Genomic DNA, 12,369 nt, shown 5'->3' on the forward strand with positions numbered 1-12,369 from the left:
AGTGAATGCATTTCGATGCAAACGATACATCGATGTAATGGGTGTTTCTCGTCTTTTAAAGACCTTTTGGCATGTTAATGAGGCGTTGATAGTCTTCACCCCTTCTTGGGGCCCCTGCAGCTCCACTCTGCCTCTCCTCTGTGGGAAATAATGAAAGGTTAAATTTTATGGTGGAGTGCGCGCCCCCCCTGAGATGGCGTTGCGCCCCCCCAGGGTGGCACGCCCCACAGTTTGAATAACTCTGCATTAGAGGCAGGGCCAAGGATTGGAATGCGTAGGGAGGATAGTAAATTAAAGTGTTAAGGTACTCCCTGCAGCATGTATTAGTGGTCTTGCAAATTACTTTAGACTCCCCTGGCCCAACCTTTGCATTCCTTCTACATTAGTTACTTAGTGACTTGCAGTTGCTTTACAATGTATGACTATTGTATCTAGTGTATTTCATGCATATATACAAAATATTGTACATTAGTGGTTTTTGAATTACTGTATTTTCTCCTTTAGGACGACAACAATGGTGACCGGTTCCTTTTTGGATGCTTTCCAGAAAATTGCTGACATGGCCATCAACACCAGAGGTAAAACGCACAAGAATTAATGGGTATATGAATTACAACTGCTCAATGAAAACTCGAACAGCAAAGAAAGTGCTCCTTTCACTTTCTTTCTAATATTTTGGGCTATCAAGATTGTCTTGAAATTGGAATCAAATTATTGAAGCGGGTGCAGAGTTTTCATTCATATTATGCAGCAGTTTGCGTTTGTCAAGTGTGGCTGCCCAAATGTTTGTTGGCAGTTTTAGATGTCACAAGTGGTACTGTAGCAAGTGCAATGGATATTTACAGATGTTATTTCCGAAATGACCACATTGACCAATGTACATCATGCACTCTTTTTAACATTTGAACAACTTTTTATTTGACCTCTGTTATACTCTTGAAATTCGTAAGAATTGCTAAAATACTTAAAGATTAAAAATGGCCCTAGGAGCATAAATGTTTGTTTTGTTTATCCATGAGATAAAAAAAAAATTCCTTAACAAGTTGCATAGTTAAACAGGTCATTAATTCAGTAATGTAACAGCAGCTGTTTTTTCATCTTGTTAGTATACTATTTCCATACATTTCAACAATTCGGCTAAAGACTAGATTCAAGATTATCTAAAGCCATTAAATGTTAATGATAGCAGAGTGGATGGCCATAGACTGGGTATGATTGCAGGTATCATTTCCAAATGTATTCCCTGAAAAAAACTGAATGTTACAGGGACGTTATAGTTACGAAATGGAATAAAAAAACCTTAGTTCACTGAAAAAACCAAAGGTTACAGGGATGTTCTAGTGAGGCTCAGGTTTCACTCGTACAAAACCAGTGAAATTCAGCAGTTCTAGTTAGCTGAGCTAACAATAACTCGCGCCCCCACAATGTACTGCTTATAACCTCACTAATTACTTTCAGTTTTTTCAGTTAATTTCTAAGGTTTTTTAAATGCTAATTCCCAACTATATCGTCCCTGTAACCTTTGGTTTTTTAAGTTAATTCCTATGTTTTTTTTAAATAGTAATGACGTTTGCAGAGTGATGGAGAAAGGGCGCGGGGCCTATGAACAGCCCTCAGGAATCCCACTGTGTAGGACTTATAGATAGTACCAGGAGGGCTTCTTGGTCCCCCATGGTTCCTCACCATCCAAGAAGACGTCATTCCCCAACCAGTAATGCGCCAAGAGATGCATTTGCAGAGTGCTGGAGACAGGGGGCCTGGCCTCCGGAGACCTCTTAGCAATCCGGCTTAGTGGGAGTTACTGGAGGTATCAGGAGGGTAGTTGGCCCCAAAGGACGTCCTTGGAGGCCAACTACCCTAAGATGGCTGCCTACACTTCCTGGTTGAAGTGTTTGCAGCCAATCAGATTTTAGTAGGCACCCAGATATCTATATTTTTTTAACTTAAATATCTCTATAACTACAGAACGAATTTACACCAAATCACAAAAATCACATTTTCTGATCCAGCCTCTAGCTTTCTGCCAAATTTGTTGTGATTCTGTTCAGTGGTTCGGGCTGTAGTCGTGTTAAAAAAAATGAAAAATCTGCATGGACATAACATGGGTTCGCCAGTAACTGGTTATAGTTAGGACCTAGTTTCCATAGTAAAAGCGTTTTTTGACTTGCCTATATCTTTGATGTCAGTTGACGAATCCTCCCGATTTTTTTTTAAAGTGTCATAGTAAGTCTCCCCAAAAAAAGGATTACAAAAAAAAAGAATCCCCGCGAGGTCATGACAAATTTGCACATGTGCAGGAATTTATTTTTAAAAACGAAATGTGGGCTCCTGCGTTCACTATTGGCACCCAGGTGGGCAAGGTCCTGTGGGCATTTTTTTAATAATGGAGGGGGGGGGTGCATGGGACCTCTCCCCACCCCCCTCCTGTGGCTGAAAATTTTCCCGAGAACCACCACCTCCTAAGGGCTTCTTAGCAATGAATGCAGGGTTTTGCAAATTTGAATTCGGGGGAGGAGTTGGCCTCCAATGACATCCTTGGGAGCCAACTACCCCTCCTGCTACCTTCAGAAAGTCCCTCACTGCGGGATTGCTTAGAGGTCTTCGTGGCCCACCCCGTTTCTCCTAACAAGAAATATATTCCCCCTTGACCTCAAAAATTGTAATGGTATATATCCAACACTGTGACTCAAATACTTTAGTGCAATAGGGCAAACAACAAGAAAAAGTTTTTTTTATAACTTTATCATTTTATTCTTTTTTTCTTTTTAGTTGTATTTCTTAGTACAAAAATAGTTTTTCCATTTATCAATTTGTCACATCAGTTCATATGTTTTATCAAAAAACACATAATATAAAACACATCATTTTGTAATCTCATCTATAAAATACTGATTTTATGCAGGGAAAACAATATACAAAACAGTCAACACTCTCACAAAAACAACCATTCCTTATTCATCATACATACTACATTCATTCTTAGATTCTGCGTCTGAGGGATCGCAGATGGACGTGCAATTGATACGCAAGGTCGACGCGTTTCGGCAGTATGGACCGCCTTCCTCAGGACCTGTATTGCAGAATGCTCAGACATAAACAATATTTCTATGGCCCCTGCATAATTAGATATCTTTTGTTTAAAGGAGAGGATTCCTTGTCCGATTTGCAGCAGTGGTCGTCAAAATTTTATTTTTCTAGTACTGCCTATTTTATCAGAAATTATCTTTTTCCTTTTTTATCTTGTTGGTGCAAAGGTTTGTTTTTTATGTGTGTTTTGGATCCGGCTTTATACTTGTTATCACAAATTCTGGGACTTGGAATGTAGGGTTATTCTCTTGATGAATACAAGCGCTAATAGTCGCTATGTTGCTATAGTGGAAACGATCAAAGTCTCATTTCTAAGTCTGACATATTTTCTCATTGGAAACAGTATTTAGCGGTGAAGGACACAAGCGATACGAAGCAGAGCTCCTCCTTTGACGATTTCAGAGAGACTTTGTTTGATTGTATTCGGATACACTGTCGTCCGGTCCAGAACTTCCTACTACCGCTGCCAAGGACGTCCTTGGCAGCGGTAGTAGGAAGTTCTGGACCGGACGACAGTGTATCCGAATACAATCAAACAAAGTCTCTCTGAAATCGTCAAAGGAGGAGCTCTGCTTCGTATCGCTTGTGTCCTTCACCGCTAAATACTGTTTCCAATGAGAAAATATGTCAGACTTAGAAATGAGACTTTGATCGTTTCCACTATAGCAACATAGCGACTATTAGCGCTTGTATTCATCAAGAGAATAACCCTACATTCCAAGTCCCAGAATTTGTGATAACAAGTATAAAGCCGGATCCAAAACACACATAAAAAACAAACCTTTGCACCAACAAGATAAAAAAGGAAAAAGATAATTTCTGATAAAATAGGCAGTACTAGAAAAATAAAATTTTGACGACCACTGCTGCAAATCGGACAAGGAATCCTCTCCTTTAAACAAAAGATATCTAATTATGCAGGGGCCATAGAAATATTGTTTATGTCTGAGCATTCTGCAATACAGGTCCTGAGGAAGGCGGTCCATACTGCCGAAACGCGTCGACCTTGCGTATCAATTGCACGTCCATCTGCGATCCCTCAGACGCAGAATCTAAGAATGAATGTAGTATGTATGATGAATAAGGAATGGTTGTTTTTGTGAGAGTGTTGACTGTTTTGTATATTGTTTTCCCTGCATAAAATCAGTATTTTATAGATGAGATTACAAAATGATGTGTTTTATATTATGTGTTTTTTGATAAAACATATGAACTGATGTGACAAATTGATAAATGGAAAAACTATTTTTGTACTAAGAAATACAACTAAAAAGAAAAAAAGAATAAAATGATAAAGTTATAAAAAAAACTTTTTCTTGTTGTTTGCCCTATTGCACTAAAGTATTTGAGTCACAGTGTTGGATATATACCATTACAATTTTTGAGGTCAAGGGGGAATATATTTCTTGTTAGTATTTTGCTTTTCCCCTCTTTCCCCGACCATTAAAGTAACATTAGAGGGGGTCCCAACTTTCATGCCAATCCACCCCGTTTCTCCACCACTCTGTAGACACACCTCCTGGCTTACTACTACTCGTTGGGGGATGAAGTCCCCTTGGCTGCTGACGGTCCCTGGGGGCAAACAACCCCCCCTTCTATCTCCAGTAAGTCCCACACAGCGGGATTGCTAAGAGAGCTAGTCACAGGCCCGCCCACTTTCTCCACCACTCTGCAAACATGCCTCCTGGTACACTACTGTTGGTGAATGAAGTCCTCTTGGATACTGAGGGACCTTTGTGGCCAAGAAGTCCTCCTGGTACCTGCGGTAAATCCTACACAGCAGGATTCATGAAAACTGGTAGGAAGCCCTGCCCCCTTTGTCCACTACTCTGTGAGTGTGTGTGTGAGTGAGTGGGTCTATACGTGATTGCATGTGTCTGAATGGGTCTGTGAGAGGGTGCATGAATCTGAGTGGGTCTGCGAAGGGTGTATAATTGTCTGAATGGGTCAGTGAGTGGATGCATGAGTCTGAGTGGGTGCATGAGTATCTGAGTGGGTGTAAGCGTATGAATGGGTCTGTGAGTGAGTGCATTACTGTTTGAGTGAGTGTGTGAATGTAATTTAAAAAAATAATGTATCTGTGATATTCGTGAATTAGTTGCAACGGTACATGGGGGGGGGGGGGGCACCTTGAGTGTCGCAATGAATTTGCAAATATCACTCAAGGTAGGGGACACTTTCTGACATCTTTCACTGATTAAAGGGTCCCTCAAAAATCCGTATATTGCACTCATGGGGTCACCCTAACCCCTTCTGTAGCTTTCAGTATTTATTTTTAGCGCCCCCCCCCCCCTACAGACCATGCCTCATTATTCAAAATAGCGGCTGTAACTTTACATCACAGGTTGCGGCCACCCAATCCCTGCAGAGCCATTGGTGCATGTGTGTCTGTTGGTGGGTGTGTGCATCTTAGTGGGCCTGTGAGCGGGTGCATGTGTCTGAGTGTATGCATCAGTGTCTGACTGATCTGTGAGTGCATGTTTGAGTCTCTCAGTAGGTCTGTAAGTGGGTGCATGAGTCCGGGTGGGTCTGTGAATGCATGTATTAGTGCCTGAGTAGGCCTGTGTGTCTCTCAGTGGGTCTAAGAGTGTGTGCATGAGTGTCAGAGTGGGTGTGTCTCTCTCAGTGGGTTTATGAATGGGTGTTAGAGCATGTGAGTGGGTCTGTGAGTGACTGCATTAGTGTCTGTGTGTGAATGTATTTGTTTTATAATTTCGGCAATATTCATGAATCCATCGTGCCGTTACATGGGGGCGCACTGAGCGTAGTGACCGATTCGTGAATATCGTAGATGAGGGGGGATTCCCCCCCTCCCCCCCCCGACATGTTAAACAGATAAGAGGCCTCTGAAAGACCCATATGTTCCAGCCATGGGGTCAGGGTATCTCTACACTGATCTCTTCTAGTACTTAAAAAAAATAATTTGAGGTCCCCGGGGTGGTGTCCCGTTACACAAAATGGCAGCTGCAACATTCTCTACAGTTTGCGGCCAGCCAATCATTGCATTCCTATTAGTGTGTGATTTGCGATGAGTTGCAGAGGATTAACGAAGGATCTGTTGCTCTAGATATACAAATTTGTTTCCCCTTTAATATCGCCAAAACTACTGAACGAATCACCAAATGACAACAAGCACAGGCATAGCCAATATGTCTCGCCTTTTCTGTTCAGCCGTTTCTGTTCAGCCAGAGCTATTGTTTTTGTTAATGTTTGTAAGCTATGTTTTGTGTACTGTGGCTTCTGTGTGCATGTTGATAAGTTATAATAAAAGTGTTGTAAGCATTTTTTTACTGCATATATCACCAAGAAGACATTGTGTGCAACCTTATTAAAAAACGTTTTTTATAAAAAAATGTTTTCTATATTTTTTGTCTTTGCAATAATGGCAACTTTTTTCTGCCTGTGTAATGCTTGTTTGTTATATATTTTATTTGGTATGGGTAGGAGACGTCGCAATGGGCCTGGGTCAGAATCAGTGACATTTCAGCATATCCAGTGTCTGGCGTGTAGGCTGTGACTGTGACAGTCGCATAGCAGGCTCAACTCTGAAAGGCCTGCAGGTCAGGGGCAGAGTCCGTGGCATGTCAGGTTTGCAACTACAGGCCCAAGGATAGTAGTTAAGTCATTTTCCCTGTGTAAATTGTGCAGTAGTTGCAAGCACAGTTAAACATTTAATAAAAGTGGCAGAATGTAAACAAAATATAATGCATCATATGCTTGCTATTTCTCTGCTGTGGTTAAGGAACTAATGTTAGCAATCGTATTTCATACTTCCACATAAACCAATATAACCATTTTATAACAATAAACCCTTTCCTGCGATCAATAAAGACTTCATGACCTTGCAAAAAAAAATACTAAAACAAACCGGAATTACGGGCATTCACCCATGTGCCCTGGAGCTCTTTAAAAATCGCCATCCACTTAAAAGTGTGAGGTCGGAGGAACGTAGGCTTGGTAAAAATACAGCGACCCCATATAAAGCAGTCGCCCCAGAGTGGGGCTGTATGTGTTTGTAGGGACACTTCAGGTCCCTAGCCTGATCAGCAGGTCTCCCATGGGTACGAAGTGCAGCCCTCCTGGACGATGAAAGAGCGAAAGATAAAACAATGCCCGCAAACTGAGTAAGGGGTTCGAGCCCCCATCGTTGGGTGGACGCTGACCGTAAACTCTCAAGAAGGGGTAAACCTTCGGCCCCTGTTGGTGCAGGTCATTGTAGCCCTGTGAATTTTAAGAAGCTGCAGTGCCCAGGGCCGGACTGGCCATAGCGGGCACCAGGCATTTCCCCGGTTGGCTGCTAGGGTGGGGGCTGGTTTTGGGCCCCAGGTGGGGCCATTTTTGTTACAGGGGGTCAGCAATATTGGCCCACTGTAACAAAATCGTCCGAAACCGGCCCTTGCAAACTGCTCTGCTGCACTTCCCCTCACCCCAGTGGGGGCGGCTGAGCAGTTTGCCAGGGCCGGTTTCTGTTCCCAGTCCGGCAGCGAGTGCCAGTAATGAAAGACGGAAGCACCCGTTCTAACTGTAGTGTGCTGGCGAACTCCGCCTGCTGACACCCTGAGCAAAACTAAACCAAAACAATAATGCACCAACAAACGCTTACATTAACAATAGAGTAAGGAAACAACTAAACAAAGTATATTATATTTATAATAACATTTAAAAAAATGGATATTACATCAGTAAAATCTGTAATAATGTAATTTTGGGAAAAATCACTTAATCTCCCTGTACCTACCAAAAAATGAACATGTCCCTATGTAATGTAACTGGGGCTTGTGTGAAGTGCTCCATTACCTTCAAGTCGAGTTCGCGCTCTATAAAATTAGAGAAGAAAAATAATCCATAACGAGACCCTGAAAGGATTGGTAGAGTGAACTGTAGAACATTTCATTTCAAAAATATCATGTGCACTCTTTCAAAGGTGTATAAAATATAGTGATGAAGGGACTCCCTCCTCAGGCGCCAAGGGCTGACCACAGGCAGCTTAAAGCTCAGACGTCCTCGGGGATAGAGAGTATTTAAGCTTGCAGGAGAGACAGTTTAGGCTCCGAGTTGACCGTTGAGAGATTGGCTACAGCTTGAAAGATGTGGTGTGCCATAAGCAAACGATCTGCTATTGACAGAATCACATGGCAGACTCCTGGTACTCAAATAGACTTGGGAGGATGGACTCTGAGCAAGGGCGGGTTTGAAGGGTAAGGAGCGGAGTGGAGAGAGTATGTTTGTCAAGTGCCTCCACCTCAGGCAGTCTGGATTCTTTAGCCAACAGCGTTAATTATACTGGTACTTGTTGTTCAAAATGCTCAATTACAAAATATGTGCATTTAAGTCACAAGTTACTTAGTGCTGTTGGGTGAAAAATGAGGCGGGCTGAAACTCACCCTAATTATATAAGGCCCCTAGCCGGTAAGTGTGTTGAGCAAGAAAACAACAACACGCACCATCTGTAAACTAAAGACTAGTAAGGGTGTGCCGATTCAGCCGGGGATAACTCACAGGTAATGCTGCGATTATTTGTAAAAAGCATATTGTAATGCAAAGGAGCAGAGCACATTCTCGCTCTTACTTTTATCAAGGATCCTCGGGCTGGAGCCTTGCGCTCAGTCCTGCGGGGGATCTGCCGCTTTTTCTGTTCCATGAGTGGAGGGTTCCGTGTTCTCCTGTTGGCGGTAATACCTTCAACCCAGACTCTAATTCTGTGCTCTCCGTGTTTTGCCACCTTACCAAACCTGGGCACAGTCACACATGCTGAGTACTATTGACAAAGAAGAACCAGAGTCTGACTCTTGGCACAGACTGCGCCATCTTGGGATGTGTCTACCTTTCTCTTTCACCTTCAGAGAAACAGTGAAATAAAAATCATGCTGCCAAGAAAGTACGTCCTGAATAACGCAAGTTTATTTTATAGGACTATATTTAGCAGGTCAGTAAAATTTGTTAAGTACACATAGTTTATTGCACTTGATGAAATTAAACACGTTGAATGCAAGGTGTTTGAAAGTATTTACAGCAACATGATCAAATGACAGTACTTTAGTGGCATTTAAAAAGTCTGCCACTGGCCCAGTTCCTACAACTTCTTGTAATTTTAACAGTGCACTGGGGACTGTTGTGGTAATCCCTTTATTTCCAGAGCTAGGCGTGTATTCATGCGACTTCTCCTAGTTCTAATAACAAACAAACTAGCCTTTTACAATGTTTCCACCGTTGCGACTTGCAACTTCACAAAACAGATTTAACAGTGTTCACTTTCCTCTGTAGCAATCTGAATTTGAGCAGGAAATTAGTTTTATCTCTGCTACTTTCCTTTGTAGATTGGGATTACTACCTTTCTAGTATGAATTTCTGAAAAAGCACCCCTTACCTTCTCCAAACAAGTCCTAAACAAGCCAGGTGTGGGTGCTGCAAATAAGGCCGCTGCGCACCTTTCTTTTCTGAACATGATGACCAAACTAACCAAATCACAAATACGGCTCCCAGAGTAAATTAAAAACAAAAGAGCACGGCGGCTGTATAGGACGATCAAGCACGGCGAATGTAACGGCAACAAACCTTTCATCAAGCCGACACACCAAGTAAACAAAACACAGACTTAACAGATGCTAAGGCTCTCAAAGTATCCTAAATAACCTGAAGAGTAAGAGCACATGTAACGGGTAGTCCTTATGGGAGTATACAAAAGTCCAAAAGGGGAGACTATTAAGCATATTCACCAAACAAAAGCCGGCATTTATAAGGGGCAATTAGAGGAACAAATTAAAAAGAACGGTAGTGCTTGAAGCCCATATTGTAGATACAGCTGCCTAGGCGAGACATAAAAAGGGCTCTTTCCATACTAAGAGCTACCTTTCTGCCAAATTTGGTGTAAATTTGTCCAGCGGCCCGGACTGTAGTCTTGTCTAAAATCTCTATGGTAAATTGCATGGAGATAACACATTTTGGGACCCTACTTTTTCTCGGCCCCCACTTGAAGAATCACCCCAAAACTTTCAAGGCAGCAGCAGAGGCCAACACAAATAACGCTTTTGCTCAACCTTAAACCGCACAAATTACTAATGTCAACTATTTTACAGATTTTTACACCACCCATATAACTTTAACAGAGATGATGAATGTAGTGTAGTCAATTGGTATGATTGTGCTTCATTAAATTTTGGTTTTACATGTCACTCATTGGTATAAATATTGTGAGGTTATAACCCTTGCCTGTGGTGGCTGTGTTATAGTTTTCATGACGAATTATGGACTGGGTTTCAAATCGTAACTTTGTTTTAATTCGTAACTATAACTGCACTTTAACTGTGGTTGGTTTTTAGTTGAATTTCCCAGTTTTTTCTAAAACACATGTTGAGGTGTCATAACCAACGTTAACCATAACTTTTATTTATTATTCACTTTATTTCTTTGAATTTTTTTTTAACCATATACAACAGCCAAACGTTCCCTGCACTCAACCCTCTGTGAGCTTTTAGCTGTGAGCAGCGGGCAGTTGGCTGCCAGGCCTTGCGCCCAACTTTCCACTGATGTCCGGTACCCAAAACGTGAAAACTGCTCATTGGGTGTAGGCCAGAATGCCTGGCACTCAACACTTCATGGAAAGCCAGTCCCTGTTAGGAATTGCGCACAGTCTTCAGCAGTTGAGGTTGCTGCAGGGCCTGGAGTTTATGCAGTTTTATTCTTTTCAGTATTTGTGAATCCCATGCTGGATTTACAAATCCTGAGGAGTTGGGAGATATTTGAGAGCCAGTGAAAGTCAGATCCTCGAATTCTGCATAGGATTTGCAAATCATATGATGATAATTTTTTTAGCTTTATTTTAATTACCCGTGGATCACTTTAGGGCACATCCATGTTGCACCGAGGGACAGGATAGGTTCACCCTTCCCCCCTCCCCATTATGCCCTCTTTCTATTTATTTATGTCTTCCCACCTTCAGTTTGACTGACCTTCACAAAAACTGCCACAAGGAATCCCCAAAGCGGTGGATGTATTTTTTTGTAAAAGTTTGTGCCGATTGTCAAACAGCACTAGAGTTGCTAAGAAAACAAAGTATACTACTTCTATGGAAACTATGACCTGTTACCCTTGTTGACAACGAAGAGAGGCCCTGCATCAAACGAGGTGAAGCTTTCAGTGGCGCATAATGCGCTTCTATTTTAACAGTGGGATTATAGAGTATTTTTACTCTTTACAACTTTGCATATGTGTATTGTGCCTTGCTTTATTTCACTCGTTATGTTAAGAGGTATTTAACCAGAATTAAGACCCATTGGCTTTATTTAGATCGGCGAGATAAAATCATTCAATTTACCTTAATAGCAGAGTTGTTTTACTCTTTTAAGTAATTAATACTAGCAATCTGTGATGACAATAAGCAGTGTTTACACACATTAGTTTGGCAGTACTAAGGTAAAACATGCCAATTGGCTTCGTATTGTAGTAGTAAATGATCCCTGTACTATTAGAGGACTTGTTCTAAAAGTTGGGCTATATTTATTTTCAGTGGCACGGCTTATGTTTGAATATAACACATAAGTGGCAGACTCACTGCTATTATCCAGTTTGCCAACAAATGTTCAGAAGACCAGTGTAAATATACCCACGTTGGTGCTGACTGAATAAAGGGAATCCGAGTCCTCAAAAAAGAATTTGGATGTTGGCAGTGACATTCTACATATGGAACTTTCACTATGGAAAAAGAAAAAACAAAAATGATGAACAGCCAACAAAATTAAAAGGATAGAGTTCAGGTCCTTTTTGGCGAGTTCTGTGAGTTGGGTGAATTTTGGTAATGTAGTTGTCCAATATGTATGTGTGAGTTGCATATGTATTAGGATTATTGGAAACATCAGTAAACATTTTAAAACAATACGAAGAAGCCCTCGTATTGTCTGTATTTTCTGAATGTACTTGCCATGAATCTGATTGGGTGGAATGTCTCTGAATTTGTTTTCAGAGTGCTGTCTTTATATCCTTTACAAACATTAAAGATGTTCACTAATCAGAAGAAGGAAAAACAAGCATTTGCAATGCAATGGTCTCGGCATCATTAATGGTAGAGCTATTGGCATTGCTCATGACATTTTTTTTCTTTAAATCACAAATAAATGGCATTGTCATTAACATTGCCAATACACAGCACTCTGCACTCAACAGCACACAATGCTCTGCACACTCACTGCTCTGCACACTCACTGCTCTGCACACTCACTCTGCACTCACTCACTCTGCACTCACTCACTCTGCACTCACTCTGCACTCACTCACTCTGCACTCACT

The 12,369-nt window shown here is 41.5% G+C and overlaps 1 protein-coding gene across 4 annotated transcripts in view; it reads left to right on the forward strand.

Annotated features, from left to right (window-relative positions):
* The first annotated feature begins 505 nt into the window (after nt 1–505).
* LOC147705867 (protein MTSS 1-like) overlaps nt 506–12,369 on the forward strand; it is a 377,494-nt gene continuing 365,630 nt past the window's right edge. For all 4 annotated transcript variants that reach the window (XM_086932312.1, XM_086932313.1, XM_086932314.1 and 1 more), the window contains exon 1: nt 506–578. In XM_086932312.1, coding sequence (XP_086788438.1) covers nt 515–578 — 64 coding nt within the window. In that variant the 5' untranslated portion in view covers nt 506–514. The remainder of the gene's footprint in view (nt 579–12,369) is intronic.

This window comes from Lissotriton vulgaris, chromosome 7 (genome assembly GCF_964263255.1).
Source record: "Lissotriton vulgaris chromosome 7, aLisVul1.2, whole genome shotgun sequence".
NCBI lineage: Eukaryota > Metazoa > Chordata > Amphibia > Caudata > Salamandridae > Lissotriton > Lissotriton vulgaris.